This window comes from Triticum dicoccoides, chromosome 6A, assembly GCF_002162155.2.
Source record: "Triticum dicoccoides isolate Atlit2015 ecotype Zavitan chromosome 6A, WEW_v2.0, whole genome shotgun sequence".
Classification (NCBI taxonomy): Eukaryota; Viridiplantae; Streptophyta; class Magnoliopsida; order Poales; family Poaceae; genus Triticum; species Triticum dicoccoides.
Window position 1 is genome coordinate 573415742 of NC_041390.1, and position 21327 is coordinate 573437068.

Genomic DNA, 21327 nt, shown 5'->3' on the forward strand with positions numbered 1-21327 from the left:
ACAGGCCGGAGCACCCACGCGAGACTCCGCCGCGGCCAGGCCCTAGAAACGCCACGGAGGAAGGCCTCGCCGCCGCCATCATCCCCCGGCAACGGCGAGGAGATTAGAGGCGGCGGCGGCTAGAGTTAGGAGCGGGCTATGTTTCCTGTGGAGTCAGATGCAAGACCTCTGCCTTGTCTATTAATCACAACCAATGACACCAATTACCATTACAAACTGAACAAACATTTTTTTTCATTGCCACTGTAGCTTGCAACACCACCCAACAGATGACCAAAGTAAAGTTACAAATCTGGACGGCAAGCGGAAAGCACCTGTCTCTGACCAAAACATCTGGATCCCAACACATATAGCTTAAACATCTGACAAGCACGCCAGGCTTGTTAGCTCACTAGTTAGCATAAATCATGTTAATCCTATAGAAAAATAAATTCTTAAAGCCTACTGGTTTCATCAGACGACCAGCTGATACCAATCAACACAAAAAGGGCCAATCCAATCTTTGGCCTGTGCTATACCAGCTCTCGCCGGTAACTGACTAATCACCTACTGCTGCCTCTCATGCGTGATGCGTCTCCGTATCTGGAATCTCTCCGACTCTCCCCTTCTCTATGTACGTACGTACGTGTACATGTGTGTCGTCTCCGGCAGGCAGATGGACACCGGTGCTCAGCAGACGAAAGCCGGCCGGCCGGAGCTCGAAGATGGATGATCGATCAGGAGGTGACTCTGGCGCGGGTGCACGGGGCGAAGGAGTAGCCGTGCTGCTGGTGGCCGCCGGCGTGCACGTGCACGCGGTGCGAGGATGAGTGCGCCGTCTCCCGGTCGACGAGCGCGCGCAGGCGGAGGAACTCATCGACGGAGCAGGGCAGCCGGAGCGGGCCGGCCGAGTTGTAGCCATACGTGTCCCGGGCCGCCTCCAGCAGGCTCTGGAAGAGCGGGTGGTAGAGGTAGGCGATGGGGATGACGAACCGTCGGAACCCGTCGCCTTGCTGCTCCGCCTGGCCGACCCGCACCGCCAGCCACCCCTTCTTCACCTTCCCCTTCTTCTCCGCCTGGTCCCCTTGCATGACGATGGCAGCTCCCTCGCCGGTGGCCCAACTGCAGCCGAGCTCTCGCCCTCGCTGCCGGCGCCGCTGCTGCCGCGAAGTTACTGCTCGATAGCAGAGCTAGCTAGAGCCAAAGAGCCGAGCGAGAGGTGTGCGTGTGTGGGTGTGGTGCGGTGTGCTTCGCGGCACTCGCGGTGGTTTTTATAGGACTGCCTCTGCTTGGCTCGAGCGGGCCGGGACCGGGAGGAGATTAGATTAGAAGATTAAGCCGGCGGTGCGTGGCGCACCCGTGCGCCGGAGCCTGTACGTACGGCGTCCTGTGCTACGGAACCCGGCCTCGGGAGCTTGCGTGTCGGGTCGGGACGGCGAGTGATGGATTGCCTGCGTCGCTGACACGGCGGCCTGTCGGAATAATCGGGTTAGGTTCGTCCGGTATCCGTCGGCGGACTCACGTCGAATATCGTCATCCAACACTATCCGCATATATTTTAATAATATTTTAAATCAACCAGACAAAATTTGTACAAAGTGAGCGGATTTTCATATAAACACGACGGATTTCATATAATCATGATGAAATTTATTACATCTCGAACATACTTCAATTAAAAGCGGAGCTCGTCCGACTCTGAAGGTATAATTTCGAACATACTTTTATTATATATTTAAACTAAATGATCACCGGCGCTCGTTCCCCATGTCCTGTCATGAGCCCCGAGAGTTGAACCTTCATCTCCTCCAGTTTCGTCTCGGCGCTCTTCAGCACTGCCTTCGTAACCTTCACCTTCGGAGCCTCAGGAAGTGAAACTGCCCGTCTTCATGTCGCCGCCAAGCGTCTAATCAGTCAACGATGTTCAGCCCACCAAACTTGGCTTCAACCAAAGGGGAGCAGCGATAGCCTTCTTGGGACCCGAACAGCGGCGACCTGCCGTGCACTACTCTTCATCGCTGCCGGCGGCGCCGGCAGACATGTCGACTTCGTGGTCGTGGCGGCAGGCCGTGGCCTCGGCGGAGCCGGTATTGTCCTCCTCCTCGTCGGTCTTGCCCCACACCTCATCCGCCGCCTCATCGAACTCCTTGTAGGCGGCCACCAGTTCCGCCTGATGCTGGTGGTATCGCCAACGGGTGAGGCGGATCTCGCAGGCGGAGCGGTAGGATTCGAGCAACGCCGCCTGCTCCGCCACGTCTGTGTTCGGTGCGATCTCCCTGCCGACGTTGAGCTGCTCATCCGCCCACTGGTGTTCCTGGAGGAGCTGACGATTGTAGGCGGCGTCGGCCTGCGCCTTCCGGAACTGCTCCTCCCTCACCATGTCCATCTTATGGGCACGGGGATGATCATGGTGCGATGCACCGGCGAGGATGGTGTCGGCTCGTCCTCGGGCGCATCCTTCATTGGGACGTTTTGTAGGTATCGTGTCAATATGATTAGGATGTATTTCATTTGGTAAAATTTATAGAAATGGCGTCAGTTTTTTAACAATTCTGAGCGAACACGTCGACAGCTGCTAGATGCTCTGCACGGATCTCATCACCATGACTAGTGCCACGTCGTCATCACAGAATCGTTCCCTCTGGGGCTGAATTGAGCGAACGGTAGTGTCATTCTGCATCTCACCCAGTCACCCCTCTCGCGGCTCGTGTATAATTTTCCCTACCCACTTCCCCACTCCCCACCCCAGTCAAATGCTATCTCTCCCCCGAGATATTTTCTCGGCAATAGTGTTGCGACAACAGCCCACGGATCTCGGCGATTACGGTGCGACAATGATCGGTGGTGGCGCAGAGAGCTCGTGGTGGCGACAAAGAAGCTACGTGTGGAGCACGAGCACGGCAGTGTAGGTTTTTTTACAAGGCCGTGGTGAGAGTTTGTCTGAATTTCCTATTATTTATCATCTGCCTTTTATAAAACTATAGGCCCTCTCAAAAATAAATGTAATAGGACACTTCCCCACTTGACGCCTAGCTGTCTACCAACCTGAGAAAAATCATAGACCCGAAGGAGATCATAGAAGACGAAGGGGTTGTTTGGTTCTAGCCCTTGCATTGCCATACTTTGGCACATATTTTTGCTAAGTTTGCCTTAGGTTAGTTGAATAAAATGAAAGCCACAAGTTGGCAAGCATAAGTGTAACGCCCCGAGACCGATGTGCCAGGTGTCCTCTAGTTATTCGCTGTTGTTGCCTTGTCATTGCTTGCGTGTCATGCTTTGCATATCATGTCATCATGTGCATTTCATTTGCATACATGTTTGTCTCATGCATCCGAGCATTTCTTCCTGTTGTCCGTTTTGCAATCCGGCGCTCCGTTCTCCTCTGATGGTCATTTCTACCTTCTTCTCATGCGTGGGAATTAAACATTTCCGGATTGGACCGAGACTTGCCAAGCGGCCTTGATTTACTACCGGTAGACCGCCTGTCAAGTTTCGTATCATTTGGACTTCGTTTGATACTCCAACGGTTAACCGAGGGACCGAAAAGGCCTCGTGTGTGTTGCAGCCCAACACCCTTTCAAAGTGGCCCAAAACCCACCTAAGCCTTCTCCATCATCTAGACCGTTCGATCACGATCGCGTGGCCGAAAACCGCACCTCATTTGGACTCTCCTAGCTCCCTCTACCTATAAATATGTGTCTCCCTCCGAAAATCCCGCAGTTCAAACCCTAAAATTCCTCCCCGTGCGCCGTCGGACGCGTCCTCACCGGCCGGACATGTCCACCCCGCCCGGCCACCTCACTCCGGCCAATGAGGAGATGCCACATCACCCCCGCCGCTGCTCTCTTCCAATCGCGCGCCTCCACGCGTCCCCAGCCAGCTCCCTCACCACCGCGGCCCGCGGCGCCCAGATCCGGCCCGCCCGGGCCCAAGCCGCCGCCGCCCGAGACGCGCCCGCCGCCGTGCGCCTGCTCGCCGGTGCTCTCCTTCGCCGCCTTCTCCCTCGCCGGACGCCGCCACCTTCGCCGCGAACTTCGCCGGCGACCTCCACCGACCTCGCCGCCATGGGGATTCGCCGGAGCGGAGCTCTCTCGATGCTGGCCTCGCCTCCCATCGTCGGTTTCGCCCGGGAACAGAGCCGCCACCGCCGGATCCCTCGCCCTCCGACGCCCTTCGTCCGTCGCCGCTCGCCGTCGCCGGAGCACCGGAGTGGCCGCCGCCTCGCTCGATCGGGAGGAGCCCGATCCACGCGTCCCCGTTGACCTCTTCGCGGGCCCCGTCTTTGGCCCAACGCACCGGCCTCGCTAGGCCTGCCTTGCTTCTTCTTCGTTTTGGGCTCGGCCCAGTGGTGAGCAGCCCGACTAAATCCCGCCCGTGCGACTCATAACTATTTGACGCTCGATGAAATTCTACCAAGTCCCCGAGATTCCCAGATCCAAGTGCCCATGTTCATCATGTCGTATCTTTGCATCCGTAGCTCCGATTCATGCATATAGCATATCAAAATGTTCATCTCAGAGAGTACATCATTTCATTCTGTTGCATCATTTTCATTTGAGTTCATCTTGATGCCCGAAATGCTGTTGGAAGAGTGCTACTTGAGATTATTGTCAGATCTGCTACTCCATTTAGCTTTTTGTCATTTTTGCCATGATTAATGTGTGCATGATATGCCCATGAGTTCTACATATGTTTTGTTAAGGGTTTTGTCATCTTTCCAGAGGTGCAACCCATGTATTTTTGTGATGTGTGTGATGACTAGCACAAGCTTGCAAAGTGGTGCACTTGGTAATTCTGATTTCAGGGACTTAGCAATTCCACTAAGTTCTTGAGCTGTTTATCTCATGTTGTCATATGTTCATGTTGTTTCCTAGTGATCCGTGCCTCTTTTAAGGATGATCAGTAAGGATGTTTTGTTTATCTTATAGTGCTCTATCCATCCATGTCTTTGTTTGCGATTATGGAGCACCCTATCTTGAGTCAATCGAGCTCTACTTTTGCTACTTTGTGAATCTGGGCAGATTGTCAACTTGTTTGCAATTTTGCCGATGGTGTTGTAGTTGATTCGTGCATGCTATGCTATTGTTCTTGTCATGTCTACCTTGCATTTTATGTGTTCTTGATAGATGTATGCTTAGCTTTTCATGTCTTGCACCGTAGTGAATGCATCGAGCTCGTAAACATGCCTACTTGAGTTTTATTTCAGCGTGTGCCAGTTTTCACCAAGTCTGAGAACTGATTATGTTTTTGCCATGTTCACATGCTTGCAATTGTATTTTCTGATCCCTTTTGGCTCAAGGTCACTAAGGGACTTTTGTTAAGCTCTTTGAGTAGCTCCATTCAATGCTTTACTTTGCCATGTTCAGGTCCTGTAGCATGTAGTTTTTTGATGCTCCGAAGAGTGCTATCTGATCTGAAATTCCAGACAAGTGTTAATTTCACTAAGTCTGAGATTTGTTTAGCATATGCATTTTTGCCATGCTTGTTTGAACCTGTTAATGGATGAATTGGCCGTAGCTCAGTGCTAGACTTTTGTTAAACATCTTGAATGCATCCCTGCCATGTATTTTGTTGCCATGTTTGGGTGCTGTAGCATGTTCATCTCATTGCATTTAGATGGCTACTTGCTGTAAATCGCAGACCGGTGTCATATTTGAATTGCTTGCCATTTCCAAACCGTAACTCCGATTCTGGTGATCTTTATATCGTTTTCAAACGATTTCATCTCAAATTTCTAGTGGCACACTTGGATTTCCAAGTAGAGGCTAGGTTCATTCATTCCCTTGCAAATCATGCATATGCATCACATACCGCATCCCGCAATATCATACCATGTTCATGTGTTGGTTGTTTACTATGTTGTGTGCTTCTTTTCCGGTGTTTGCTCTTCGGGTTGGTTCCGATAACGTCACGTTTGTGAGGACCCGTTCATCTACGTTCCGTTTGTCTTCTTCATGGACTCGTTCTTCTTCCTTGCGGGATTTCAGGCAAGATGATCATACCCTCGGAATCACTTCTATCTTTGCTTGCTCAGTTGCTCGCTCTTTTGCTATGCCTATGTTGTGATACCTACCACTTGCTTATCATGCCTCCCATATTGTTGAACCAAGCCTCTAACCCACCTTGTCCTAGCAAACCGTTGTTTGGCTATGTTACCGCTTTGCTCAGCCCCTCTTATAGCGTTGTTAGTTGCAGGTGGAGTTTGAAGCTTGTTCCATGTTGGAACATGGATATTTTGTTGGGATATCACGATATATCTTATTTAATTAATGCATCTATATACTTGGTAAAGGGTGGAAGGCTCGGCCTTATGCCTGGTGTTTTGTTCCACTCTTGCCGCCCTAGTTTCCGTCATATCGGTGTTATGTTCCCGGATTTTGCGTTCCTTATGCGGTTGGGTTATAATGGGAACCCCTTGACAGTTCGCTTTGAATAAAACTCCTCCAGCAAGGCCCAACCTTGGTTTTACCATTTGCCACCTAGCCTTTTTCCCTTGGGAGTCGCGCATCCCGAGGGTCATCTTTATTTTAACCCCCCCGGGCCAGTGCTTGTCTAAGTGTTGGTCCAAACTAGAGCCACTTGCGGCGCCACCTCAGGGAAACTTGAGGGCTGGTTTTAGCTGTACGTAGTGTTCATCCGGTGTTGCCCTGAGAACGAGATATGTGCAGCTCCCATCAGGATGTCGGCGCATCGGGCGGTCTTGTTGGTCTTGTTTTATCATTGTCGAGGATGTCTTGTTGTACCGGGATACCGTGTCTGATCGGAATGTCTCGGGAGGAGGTCTATTCCTTCGTTGACCGTGAGAGCTTGTCATGGGCTAAGTTGGGACACCCCTGTAGGGATTTGAACTTTCGAAAGCCGTGCCCACGGTTATGGGCAGATGGGAATTTGTTAATGTCCGGTTGTAGAAAACCTGAAGTTGACCTTAATTAAAATGAATCAACAGCGTGTGTTACCGTGATGGTCTCTTTCCGGCGGAGTCCGGGAAGTGAACACGGTGTTGGAGTTATGTTTGACGTAGGTTGTTCTAGGATCACTTCTTGAGCATAGTTTCTCAATCGTTGCTTTGCCGTCTCTTCTCGCTCTCTTTTGCGAACAGGTTAGCCACCATATATGCTAGTCGCTTGCTGCAGCTCCACATATTACCTTTACCTTACCCATAAGCTTAAATAGTCTTGATCGTGAGGGTGCGAGATTGCTGAGTCCCCGTGGCTCACAGATACTTCCAAAACCAGTTTGCAGGTGCCGTTGAGTCCGTGCAGATGACGCAACCAAGCTCAGGAGGAGCTCGTTGAAGATCTTGTCCTTTGTGTTGTTTCGTTCTAGTGGATCAGTAGTGGAGCCCAGTTGGGGTCGATCGGGGACCTTTGTCACTTTTGGGGTTCTTCTTTTATTTTGGTTCCGTAGTCGGACCTTGTTTGTATCTGGATGATGTAATGCTTTATTTATGTATTGTGTGAAGTGGCGATTGTAAGCCAACTATGTATCTCTTTTTCCCTTATGTATTACATGGGTTGTTTGCGAAGATTACCTCACTTGCGACATTGCTTTCAATGCGGTTATGCCTCTAAGTCGTGCTTCGACATGTGGGAGATATAGCCGCATCGAGGGTGTTACAAGTTGGTATCAGAGACTCCCCCGACCTTAGGAGCCCCATTGCTTGATCGTTTTTAGCGGCTGAGTTGTGTCTAAAAAATGTTTTGAGTCATTTAGGAATTATACATCGGAGAGTTTAGGATTCTTTTTACTTCCCAGTCTCCTCATCGCTCTGGTAAGGCATCCTGACATAGAGTATTGACTCTTCTCTTCCCAAATTTCACTAAAAAAATTAGGATCACGCGGGTATCTTGTAATTGTTCCGATGGTTTTATGATGAGAACATTGTCTTGGTGCCTCCTGTCAGGGGTTTTGTGGAAGTGTCCCGGGGAGTTGAGCTCTGAGGTGTTGTCGTCATAATTTTATCATTGCAATTCTCGAATACCTGAGTTAGTACGCCGACATCGAAAATCTCTTTTATGCAGTTTGTTGGTGAGATAACCTCGACGCCACCCAGTACTAGGGCGGGAGTTCAGGAGTATCGCCATAACTTGTATAACGGATGTTTTTCGAAGGTTGAGGTAGATGATTTCCGAAGGTTTCTTGGTTATGTGTTGACGAATGGATATAGCTGGATGTAGGATTTGCTAGAATTGGGTGAGATATTATGCTTCCCCTGTATCCCCAACACCTGATTGCATAACCGGAAAGGTTCGGGAGTTTCATAGGTGGGAAATCAAGTAGCTCTTAGGATATCTTTCCGACAGATGCATGATATGAAATTGGGGCTCGACGTCTAGTGGTCCGCCTATCCACGGTCGGTTTTACAGTGGTCTCGTTGTGTCTTAAAGAGTCCTTGGCTATGCCAACTCGGGGACGCTTCGTATCTCATGTGCACTGCCTTGTACATGATGGTGATGTACGATCGAGCCCGTGTAAGCCCCACCACAAAAACTTCGAACGAAATCTCTATCATATGTTTGTTCCGGCTTATTCTGCTAGCCAATACTTTGTTTTTGTTTTGAGTTGTGGTATTCGAGTTGCTTCGAAGTCAAATGTTGATTCCATACCTTTTCCAAGTGGTGTTCTCATATTCCTATGTGAATACTAATCCTTCTCGTTTATTGAGATTGTCATGTCAATCCTTTTTCACTGGTGTGTTTCTCTTCAAGTGGATCCGATCATTTCAACAACCGCAAGATCAAGTATCAGTTCTTCTCAACGGTGTTCATTTCATTCGTCCCAAGCTGCCTTTGTTTTCCCGCCCTCCCACCCTTTTTCTTCGAGGACTCGAATTTCTTAATCAACTATCCATTTTTATTGATGGAAGTCCCTCCATTCTATTTCCTTCATGTTCTTACCCGGTGGTTCTCATGAAGATGATCTACTAGTTCAATATTCTCCATTCTTTTCCGGTGGATCCAATTCAAGCTTTCGGTGTCGATCATATTCTTTTCTGTGTTTCAAATGCCTTCTCAACCGGTTAATCCTCTCTTTTAAATCATTCAACGGTGTTTCTTTGAGTGGGCCCTAACCCACAGGTCTTTTCCCAGGATCTTACCTGACTCTTCCTATTTTCCCGGAGCTATCCTCAAAATTTCCTTTCGAAGTTTGACGTAAGTATGATTTATCATCAGTTAAATGTCTTTCTCCAAGATCTTTCAAATTCATTTCATTGTTGATTCAACTTTATATTCTTCTTTATTCCGGTGCCTCAATAATTCTTGGTGGTGTTTCTCGTTGTCATTCTCATCTTTTGAAGACCGAAGAAGAGTTTCTCTTTAATCTTGCTCCATTCTCTTCAAGATTCGTGATTCTAGCTTGTTGCCATCCTCTCGTAATTGTTTTGATCGTGAGAATTCTTTTCACCCATCCGGAGCAATTCAAGATTCTTTTCAGTTTGTTTCTCCGGAGCCCATCATCTCAGAATTTATTCATTCTCAGCTTTCAGCTATGGTTCTCCAAATCTTACCGGTGCTTCGTTCAAGTGATCTCTAATTAGTTCGTGATCCCTTCGTTCTCATGTATCTAGATTCTCTCGAGCATCATCGTACATTTGCAAAATCTTCCCGGTGATTCATTATCTTTTATTCGTTCTTTTTCAATTCTTATGGTGGTTCGTTCAAGATTCTTCTTACCTTGTTATCATATCAATGCATTCATGCTTTTCAAATTCTACCGGTGGATCGTTGAAGACTTTCTCAAGTTTGCGCTACATCTATCTTAATCTTTCTACGAGGATAAGTAGTATGTCAAATCCGTTGCTTGTCATCTATCTAAATTGATGAAGGATACGCATAACGTAATCCTTATTATTGTTTCATACAAGGGATTAATTCTTTATTCTGGAGTGGTTCATCATACCACATTCTTGGTTTGAGATGCTTTGTCTTTCCTTCCGGAGTTCCAAGTTTCCACTTTATCTCGTCGCAAAGCTTCATCTAATCATTGCAAGGCCTTTCTTTTCGATTGATCATTCCTTTTGTTTTACCGGAGTTCTTCATGAAGGTTTTACATGACGGTTCATCAAGAATTAATTCCTTCTCGAAGTGTTCATCAAGATTCTTTTCCGAGGAGCTCAAGTTTTCTTCATCTTGCTAACCGGAGTACAATTTCTTTCTACCGTATCTTTGGAGGTGGTTTTACATCATTCTTGATAATTTGAGTTCATGATTCACATGTTGTTAAGAATGAGGTATTTCAAATCCACCAACCTCTTCGTTGGAGTTATCTGGTGTCATGTTTCACCTAAAGCTTTCCCTAAGGATTGTTGCTATTTATGGTGCTTATAAATGACCCAAGTTCTTCTTTTATCCTTCCGGTGAATAAGCTTTCTCATCTCCTTGTTCATATCAATCCAATTCTTCTTCCCGTGAGTGGCAGGTTGTCAGCTCATAATTTGAGATGTATGCCATAAGACCATATCAAGATTATTCTTTTCGTTGTTGGTGTTCCAACAACTCCGTTCGACCCTTCTCCTAAGGATGCCTTCTCAAACTCTTTTTGTGACAGAAGTTGGCATTTGCTTCTCCATTCTTTTATTTCAATTATCTATATTCTATTCTTTCGTTCCGGAGGCATTGTGATGTTGCTCTTTTCAACCCATCATCTCGTTTGTCAAAGATCATGTTCTTTTCGTGCTTATCCATTTAACCGGAGTGTCGTGTCCTCTGCTCAAGCTCTTTTCTTCCTATCTAGTCTTTCATCTCTTTTTAACCGGAGTGCTGTTCGAATTTGGTCTTCCTTGATCCCCTTCCTTAACCGGCGTGTTTTCAATATATATCTTCCCTTCAACCTCAAGGTTTTCGCAATGTTCTTTGTCCCTCTTTTCTAACGGAGTGTTTTCGACCTTGTTCACCTTCGTTGTATTCTTTTCTCGAATTTGTGTAACCTTTTCAAGGTTCTTTGGTTTCACTCGTTTGTGAAAGAAGCAACTTAGTCTTACCTCTTCTCTTTCTCTTCCGTTGTCCCTCCGGTGCCATTCTAGATCTCGGGACGAGATCCTCTCGTAATGGTGGAGTGTTGTAACGCTCCGAGACCGATGTGCCAGGTGTCCTCTAGTTATTCGTTGTTGTTGCCTTGTCATTGCTTGCGTGTCATGCTTTGCATATCATGTCATCATGTGCATTTCATTTATATACATGTTCGTCTCATGCATCCGAGCATTTCTTCCCGTTGTCCGTTTTGCAATCCGGCGCTCCGTTCTTCTCCGGTGGTCATTTCTACCTTCTTCTCGTGTGTGGGAATTAAATACTTCCGGATTGGACCGAGACTTGCCAAGCGGCCTTGGTTTACTACCGGTAGACCGCTTGTCAAGTTTCGTATCATTTGGACTTCGTTTGATACTCCAACGGTTAACCGAGGGACCGAAAAGGCCTCGTGTGTGTTGCAGCCCAACACCCTTTCAAAGTGGCCCAAAACCCACCTAAGCCTTCTCCATCATCTAGATCGTTCGATCACGGTCGCGTGGCCGAAAACCGCACCTCATTTGGACTCTCCTAGCTCCCTCTACCTATAAATATGTGTCTTCCTCCGAAAATCCCGCAGTCCAAACCCTAAAATTCCTCCCCGCGCGCCGCCGGACGCGTCCTCACCGGCCGGACATGTCCACCCCGCCCGGCCACCTCACTCCGGCCAATGAGGAGATGCCACATCACCCCCGCCGCCGTTCTCTTCCAATCGCGTGCCTCCACGCGTCCCCAGCCAGCTCCCTCACCACCGCGGCCCGCGGCGCCCAGATCCGGCCCGCCCGGGCCCAAGCCGCCGCCGCCAGAGACGCGCCCGCCGCCGTGCGCCTGCTCGCCGGTGCTCTCCTCTGTCGCCTTCTCTCTCGCCGGACGCCGCCACCTTCGCCGCGAACTTCGCTGGCGACCTCCACCGACCTTGCCGCCATTAATTTTCACACAACCCGTCTCAGGGTTTTTTATATTTGATCAGATTTTTAAACTTGCCTAATCTTAAATGTGGCAATCTTCGTCACAAACCAAAAAACCTGAAATTAAACTGTCCCGACCGTTGTGCGCTCGAATAGCCAATGAGAAAAACCCTCGACCACGCCAAAACAAAAACCTCGACCACGGCCACACGGCTGGGACTGGGGGCCAGCCGCACCCGGCACCGGCATCCACCTCGATACGAGTCCGACGGCATAATTCCCTGACCACCAGCCCCTAGCCAGACCGGCTGGTTGCATGCGTGATTCCATGCCCCGGCGCATGCAACTCACCGGGGCCCGTCCGGGCCGGTGTCCATCCATCATCCATTGTCGATCCATGCGCGTTAGTAGTACCACGACGACGGGATAAGCTAGGCAGGTGCGGGCACGCCACCGTAGCGTAGATGTAGATGGACATCCAGATGGCAATGGGGCCCCGAAACCCGCGTCCCCGTGGGTTTTTACCCTATTAAGGGACGGGAATGGGCATCTTTTCATCCTCGCGGGCTGTTGTTGGGCACATTATACAACCCGACACGTTTCGTGGGTTTACACCCGTTTCGGTAGTCCCCGAATCCGAAACCCGGCAATACCCGCGAAATTACATTATTTTTTTTATCACCGTAGTCGTCTTACCCCCGTAATCTTAGAAGCCTTGATGTGTTCACAAAATTGGATAAGAAACAAATATAAAGGTGTGTCTTTCTTTACATATCATCATAAAGTTTATCATTATCTTGCTGCAATGTTTCATAAGGTGTTCGTTACTCCCTCTATTTCAAAATATAGTGCGCTCGCGCTTCCCGAGGTCCAACTTTGACCATAAATTTAACCAACGAGACCAACTGCGGCGGGAGAAAAAATTATATAATTGAAAACTTCTTTCGAATACGAATTCACTGATACATTGTGGATAGAGGAACCCACAATAAATTATATCAGTGAATTCGTATTTGAAAGAAGTTTTCAATTATATAATTTTTTTCTCCCGCCGCAGTTGGTCTCGTTGGTTAAATTTATGGTCAAAGTTGAACCTCGGGAAACGCGGGCGCACTATATTTTGGAATGGAGGGAGTACTACTTATTTGATTCTCATAGATGCTGACAATGAATAAGGACAAAGCTTTTGGACTTATCTTCAAGACATTCAAGAGGGAATGCAGGTGAAGTGCAGGTACTTGCAAATTTCATATACTAATCTGCATATTTTTCTCATGTTTAACTTTAGCTTGAGCGAGTTTTGATCTTTCCTAGTACTTGGCACTTTGATTTGGCATTGGAAGATTTGAAGATGGTCGTTTGGAGGCTTGGAGATGTGAAAGATGTCATGATTTGTGAACTATTAGTTCTATTTCAGAACTTATATAGTTGTTGAACCATCTACTATTGTTTTTTATCGAAAGTTACTCAAGCTATGCTGCTGAAATGTGCTTATTTTGCTGCTGAAATGTTATTCTTTATCGCCACTATGCTTGTTTAAATATTTTAATTTTATTGTGGGTTCCCCGTGGGTTCCCCGAAACACGATGGGTTTAAGGGACGGGCAGAAAACTAGCACCGCACACGGTGACGAGGACGGGGACGGGTTTACGATTGTCTCATGGGGATGGGTTTGAAAAGGCAAACCCCGATGAGTTTCGTCCCTGTTGCCATCTTGAGATGGACATGGACGGCGACGGATGGACGTGGCGCGTGCGTGCTCTGACGTCGCGGTCGCGCCCGCGACAGCCATCGGGACAGGCGCCCGACGCACGCGCACGAGCTGGGCTCGGCGCCTCCCTTCCTAGCCGATCGAGGGACCTACACGGCCGCGCGCCTTGCCTGTGGATCAGTGTGTAGTGCGCGCCGGGACCCGTACGTACGGTGCGGTGGATTGCTCTCGTTGAGTCGGCGCCGGGCCGGGGAGCAGGCCGGCATGGACATGGCCGCATGCATGGTGCGGTCTGCGGTGCGCGCGCCGGGCAAAGCAAAGCGAATCACCACCGCATCGATCTCATCGGGTAACCAATGGATGGCGCCGGAGGCAAAGTTTATGCGGCACTTACAGGGTATACTTGTCTCCACTGGATTACAAATGATCTGGGTGGTGCTTAAGTTAACGTACTTTAATTAGGTCTTGAGTTTGCGCGTGCCACCTAGATAAACTTTGAGTTTGTTAGTACTAGTACTTTGTTTATCTATTAGTACGAAAAAAAGTGGCTCATTTTGGTACTTGTTTCGCTCTCGCGCCGGGTGAAAAGCGATCCATCGATCCATCGAGCTCGACCGCCACGATAAAAAGGGGGAGGCGACGTCGCGCGACCGATCAATCAACTTGGTGCGCCCGGCCGCAGTAACTCTTTTCCAGTCCGAGTCATTCTAGTACTTCACCTACAAGAAACCACACCACACCATCGATCGCATGGATGAACTTGCGTGCGTGATCACCATAGCGCGTTCGCGACCGTGGAGTACAAGACAGCGTGACGATGACCAGACAAGTGCATGCATGCATGCATGCGGAAGCTGCGGGCGCCGTGCGAGCGAAGCAGCAACTCCGTTCCATGCAATTTGCAACGCCGGTAGTGGAAATTCAGCAACGGTCCATTCAGCAAAATCTCGAGCTTAGGCCTTGTACAATGAGAGGTGCTTAGAAGAGGTGTTTAAAAAAATAAACCAGAATTTTCTTAAACACCAGTATTTATTTGTAAAAAATAAACACAAAATCTCGAGTATTTTTTTGTGTAGAAATTAGCATCGATGCTTCACAAAAACTTAATTTAATTTTCTAAACACCTTTCTAAGCATCTCCCAATGTACAAGACCTTAGCACGCTGGCTGCCACTAGCTTGCAAGCGGGAGAATGCGTGGCTGGCGCCACAGGTTTGTGCTTGTGCGCCTGCCCGGCGGAGCACGGCCCCCGTCCCATCTACCCGTCGCCTCGATTTAACTGATCGATTGAACAAGCCGTGTCGATCCCAGCCACTGAGCTCTGAACCTCCTACAGGCGATGGGACTAGCCGTGTCGCCGTCGCCGATCTTGGGCCAAGAACATTACCGACCGGTCGGATCATTGCACCATCAGAATCACCGGGAGAAATGCGCGTGTTCATACTGCTAGGCTGCCTCACGACCTCACAAGCACGTATGACATGATGGACAAACGTTTTGCTAATCTTAGTCAACTCTTATTGATAAACAGTTCTGCCATGAACTGTTGGAAATATGAGTAATTACCAAATGATTTTATTAATAGAAATACTAGATAAAGCATGACTAATATAGTAGAGATAAAACAAGTCATGCGTTCTGACAGAGAGAAGGTAAAAAGCATCTGCATATATGAACTTGAACTAAACACATTTAGAACAGACACTAGATGAAGTTGCATACATGAAGTAGAACTTAACATATGTAGGGCAGAAACTAAAGCAAAGAACTGTGTCATGACATCTAACAAAAAGAGCAAGAACACGTACGGGACAGCAGCGGCTGAAGCACTGGACTTGGGGTCGACATCCTCTCCAGCCATGTCGTCGCCGAGGTAGTCGATGTCGGGGAAGAAGTCGTCGTCGGGGAAGTAGTCGTCGGAGTCCGTGATGAAGAAGCCAGTAGTCGCGTGGAGCGCTCCCCAAAAATCTTATCACCCTTCTCCCATACATGACTCAAAAGGTGCGGTTCCGGAGGCCTGCTGTCCCGACCTGCGGTGCACGCCGCAAGACGGGGTGGGGAAGAATGTAGCAGCAGCGCAGTGCTTGAAACTTTGTGGCGAGAGGAAGAGGAGCTTCTGGTGTGTCTCTCTGGAGAGGAGCGACCTCTCTTATGTAGGCACAGGAGAAGGACGCGAACTGGCTGCGGCGGGAGGTGAAGCAACGGAGGGAGACGAAGCGGCTCGGCTCATTCCCGCAACCCGCGGCGCGGCGCGGCGCGGCGTGTCGTGACGAGGCGAGGCGGGCGGCGGAGGAGAAGCGCATGTGGATGTCCCTCTTATTCTCATGCTCATACATATGGAAAAAGAACCTCCTTTATAAAAAGGTCCAACTCCCTCTAAACTAGCAATGTGAGACTAAACTTTAATAGTATCCCTTGCCTTGCACAAATGGGCTAAGTGGGCCTCTAGAATTTATTAGGAATTTCTGAAATTGTTATTGGGCTGGCCCATTAATAGATAAAATTCCAGCAATCCCCACCAGATCCTAGAGGCACATAGAATTTTGCCTTTAGTTCCAAAACACTGTTTTATATATCGGTACTGCGGTGGAGACTGTTAAGTTGAACTTCCACCTAAAACTCTATGCTACAGTACTAAGCAACTTGAACAGTGGACTGGGCCTTGAACTGCAAGTTTTCTACGAATCTAACTTCACATAAAGCCTTGACCGATACGTGGCTACCGTGGGTCTTCCCCGCGGGTGGAGGTTATGCGTCATACTCCGAAACCTTTCATGAGTTTACTAGAGAGAACCCTACTCTCATAGATTGCGACATTTGACAATCAGACTTATATAGGTGTGTTCTTCAAAAGATGTTCTGCAGGATAACATCTCTACTTAAATGAGCCACTTAGAACACATTAAGATATACATCAACCTGGCATGCAGATTAGAAGAGTATTGCATCTTCATGGAGTGGTATTGTTGATAGTAAGGATACTCTCCTCTCAGTTGACCAACAGCTTGTCTTCCACATCTAATTCATGAGATGTCCGATCATAAAGAATAGGTTACCACTGTGAACAACTCATATTGTGGGTCTCATACATATCTCCCTCGATGCATTATCTATCACATTACGTGATAGACCCTTAGTAAAAGAATCTGCCAGATTTTTAGACGTTTGGATATAATCCAATGCAATAACTCCGGAGTTTTTTATTTTCCTGACAGACTTTAACCTTCTATGAACGTGTCTTAATGACTTCATGTTATCCTTTGAGCTGCTCACTTTCGTGATCACGATTTGATTGTCGCAGTTCATAAGGATACCCGGTACAGGTTTCTCAACAACCGGTAAGTTATTCAAGAGCCGACGAAGCCAATCTGCTTCGACCGTAGCCGTATCTAGTGTTGTGAATTCTGCTTCCATTGTTGACCTCGTTAAGATGGTCTGCTTGCAAGACTTCCAAGAGACAGCGCCACCTCCATGAGTGAATACGTAACCGCTTGTGGCCTTTATCTCATCAGCATCTGAGATCCAGTTTGAGTCATTATACCCTTCAAGCACCTTTGGGCGCCCGGTGTAGTGAATTCCATAATTCGCAGTGCCTTTCAAATAACGCAAAACTCTCTCTAGAGCTTTCCAATGCACATCTCCTGGTTTTGAGACAAACCGACTCAGTTTGCTAACAACAAAAGAGATGTCAGGTCTTGTAGCACTGGCTAAGTACATAAGCGAGCCAATAATCTGAGAATATTTCAATTGATCTCTAGAAATTCTTCGATTCTTTCGAAGTAACACACTCGCATCATATGGTGTTGGAGAGGGCTTGCAGTCACTATAGCCAAAGCGACTCAAGATCTTCTTCACATAGTGAGATTGAAGCAATGTAATCCCACCATCATTGTCTCTCAACAATTTGATGTTCAGAATGGCATCAGCCACTCCTAAATCCTTCATCTCAAAACAACGAGATAGGAAATCCTTGACCCCCTTAATAACATTCAGATTTGTTCCGAAAATCAGTATGTCATCAACATACAAGCAAAGGATAACTCTCTCGCCCTCACCATGGCGATAGTATACACATTTGTCAGCTTCGTTCACAACAAAGCCTACAGCTGTTAAAATTCTTTCAAACTTCTCATGGCACTGTTTGGGTGCTTGCTTGAGTCCATACAGAGACTTCAGCAACTTGCACACTTTTCCTTCCTGACCATCTAGTACAAACCCATCTGGTTGTTCTATATAAATTTCCTCGTCCAACTCTCCATTTAGGAAAGCAGTCTTAATATCCATTTGATGAACGAGAAGACCATGTGAGACAGCTAGTGAAAGTAGAACTCGAATAGTGGTCAGTTGAGCCACAGGTGAGTAAGTATCAAAGAAGTCTTCACCTTCCTTTTGGGTATAACCCTTAGCCACGAGCCGAGCCTTGTATTTTTCAATAGTACCATCAAGCCTAAGCTTCTTCTTGAATACTCACTTACATCCTATAGGTTTGCACCCATAAGTACGATCAGTTATCTCCCAAGTTTCATTCGCCAAGATGGAATCCATCTCGCTACAAACCGCTTCTTTCCAGTAGTCAGCATCTTCAGATGCATAGGCCTCTGAAATAGAACTGGGAGTGTCATCTATGAGATATACAAGAAAATCATCACCAAAAGACTTTGCAGTCCTCTGTCTCTTGCTCCTAGTAGGAACTTCATTGTTTTCCTCCACATGACTTTCAAAGTATTCCATCGAAATGGCAGGTTCGGTAATTGTAACTGGTTCCTAATTCGATGAACTAGGCAAATCGTGACTAGATGAGGTAGCCATATCCTTCATGGGAAAGATATCTTCAAAGAAAGTCGCATCATTCGACTCCATGATCGTACCGACATGCATGTCAAGTACCTTGGATTTTACAACCAAGAATCTATAGCCAATGCTATGAAAAACATATCCCAGGAAAACACAATCCACGGTCTTTGGTCCAAGCTTTCGCTTCTTTGGAATTGGAACATTGACTTTCGCCAAACAACCCCATGTTCGTAGATAAGAGAGTTTTAACCTTTTCTTCTCCCATTCCTCGAATGGAGTTATCTCTTTGTTCTTTGTGGGAACTCGGTTTAGGACATGACATGCCTTAGAGAGACCCGATGTGTCTAACATGGCGTTAACCAAATCAGTTAAAGTACGGTTCTTTCTTTCGACCACCCCATTTGACTGAGGTGAACAGGGAGGCATCCTCTCATGTATTATACCATGTTCCGCACAAAAAGCATCAAATTCATTGGAAAAATACTCTCCACCACGGTCGGACCTAAGCCTCTTGATTTTCTGATCAAGTTGATTTTCCACTTCAGCTTTATAGATCTTGAAAAAGTTCAAAGCATCATCCTTAGATTTCAGAAGATACACAAGACAGTATCTAGTGGATTCGTCAATTAATGTCATGAAATATTTCTTTCCACCTTTTGTAAAAACACCATTCATTTCACATAGATCTGAATGCATGAGCTCTAGTGGTGCAAGATTTCTTGTTTCCGCAGTCGTGTGAGACTTACGAGGTTGCTTAGCTTGCACACAAACTTGACACTTTGATCCCTTGACAGTGGTGAAACTAGGGATTAAGTTCAACTTAGCTAGTCGCGACATGCAACCAAAGTTAACATGACAAAGACGTGAATGCCACACATTTGATTCACTATTGTTGCAAACATGATTAACAACTTTATTGCAAACGTCTGATAAGGATAAACGAAACAGGCCTCCTGACTCATAGCATTTACCAACAAAGGTTCCATACTTCGATATTACAAATTTATTCGACTCAAAGACAAGCTTATAGCCATCTCTACACAGAAGAGATCCGCTAACAAGATTTTTATTTACAGATGGGGCATAATGCACGTTCTTCAGCCGCACGATCTTCCCCGAAGTAAACTTCAGATCGACCGTGCCAACACCACGAACAGAAGCACTTGAACCGTTGCCCATTAGCACGGTTGAGGGAGTCCTGGATTAGGGGGTCTCCGGACAGCGGGACTATAGCCTTTGGCCGGACTGATGGACTATGAAGATATAAGATTGAAGACTTCGTCTCGTGTCCGGATGGGACTCTACTTGGCGTGGAAGGCAAGCTAGGCAATACGGATATGAATATCTCCTCCTTTGTAACCGACCTTGTGTAACCCTAACCCTCTCCGGTGTCTATATAAACCGAAGGGTTTTAGTCCGTAGGACAACATACAATCATACCATAGGCTAGCTTCTAAGGTTTAGCCTCTTTGATCTCGTGGTAGATCTACTCTTGAACTACCCATATCATCAATATCAATCAAGCAGGACGTAGGGTTTTACCTCCATCAAGAGGGCCCGAACCTGGGTAAAACATCGTGTCCCCTGCCTCCTGTTACCATCCGGCCTAGACGCATAGTTCGGGACCCCCTACCCGAGATCCGCCGGTTTTGACACCGACATTGGTGCTTTCATTGAGAGTTCCGCTGTGTCGTCGCCACCAGGAAGGATGTCTCATCCCGTCTTTAAAGACGGCACTGTTGCTGAGGGAGCTTTGGCTATCGGCCAAACTCTCCGGCTAGGTGGTTTTTTTATGACCGCCTGTTCGACCGTTGCGCCGACGATGACTTCTCGGGTCATCGAAAGCAATCTTCACGTCAACTCGGAACTCGCCGAGCAGTTAGATCCAATGGAGCTCTCTTCCCTGAATGAGCTCTTGGATGGCATTGCCGCCCTGGGAGTCGCTACAGACTACGATCAGATTGGGCCTAAACCCGATCTAAGAGAGATCAACTCTCCCCAGGTCACCCATCACGTTGCAGTGGTGGAGGAACAATGCGGCAACCCTTCATATATCTTAAGGACTAGCTATGTCCGGATTCCCGATCCCTCCAAGTCAGATACCCGCGGAGGGGAGGACGTCACTCAAGGCCTGAACCTAGTATCATGCAGCGGGCTAGATTTATCGGAAAACATCCAAGAATCCAAACTTCCGAGTTCGGAAACTCCTTGGCCCCTGAGTCTCAGATTAGGTGAGGATTCGGATTCAATTCCAACCACCCACCCAAACATACGCGATCTATCCCAAATTAGGCAAGAGCCTGAAGAAACAGTACACCATTACTGGGCCAGATTCCTCCTGGTCATGAACAGGATAAAGGACTGCCGCGAGGAAGACGCAATTTCATTCTTCTGCAATAATTGCACGGACAAGGGAATCCTCAACGCCATAAGTCACCGTGAAATTACACGCTTTGCCGACTTGGTGTCCATAGTACGAAAGTACTGTGCGATGGAAAGCGCCTAGAAAATCAAAATAAAATTTTGGGATAATCCGGCCCTGAATACAAACCCAGTCCGAAATAAAAGGGTGCATTATCACAATACACCTGGGTTAACTACCAAAAAGCAAAATCCCTCTACGGGGCAAGGAACCGTACTGGATGGATGGCTCAACGGACCCTGCAAAATTCATAGTACAGTGGATGCAATACCAACGCACAGTCTTAGAGCATGTTGGATACTCCGGCAGGTGGCCAAAAGTGGTGAGGATCTACTCCTCCCAAATACCACAGAGCACCATCCCGTGGACAACAATACGGTGTTAACGGTCTTTGAGGCCTTCGCGTCAAATAATAGACGCAAGCGAACACTCCGCAGCATGGCCGAAATCTGCCACATAGCAGAAATAAATCCTTGGAGTGACACGGCTATTACCTTCAATGCTAGTGACG

The 21327-nt window shown here is 47.6% G+C and overlaps 1 protein-coding gene across 1 annotated transcript; it reads right to left on the bottom strand.

Moving 5' to 3' along the window:
• Positions 1–217: 217 nt before the first annotated feature.
• On the bottom strand, positions 218–1212 carry LOC119318063 (auxin-responsive protein SAUR32-like). Its single transcript, XM_037592568.1, has one exon. The coding sequence runs from the start codon at positions 1068–1070 to the stop codon at positions 717–719; it is 354 nt and encodes a 117-aa protein (XP_037448465.1). The 5' UTR covers positions 1071–1212; the 3' UTR covers positions 218–716.
• Positions 1213–21327: the final 20115 nt, after the last annotated feature.

Bases quoted from the DNA above. Each gene is read 5' to 3' on its own strand.
- LOC119318063 (XM_037592568.1), bottom strand. From the start codon at position 1,070: ATGCAAGGGGACCAGGCGGAGAAGAAGGGGAAGGTGAAGAAGGGGTGG.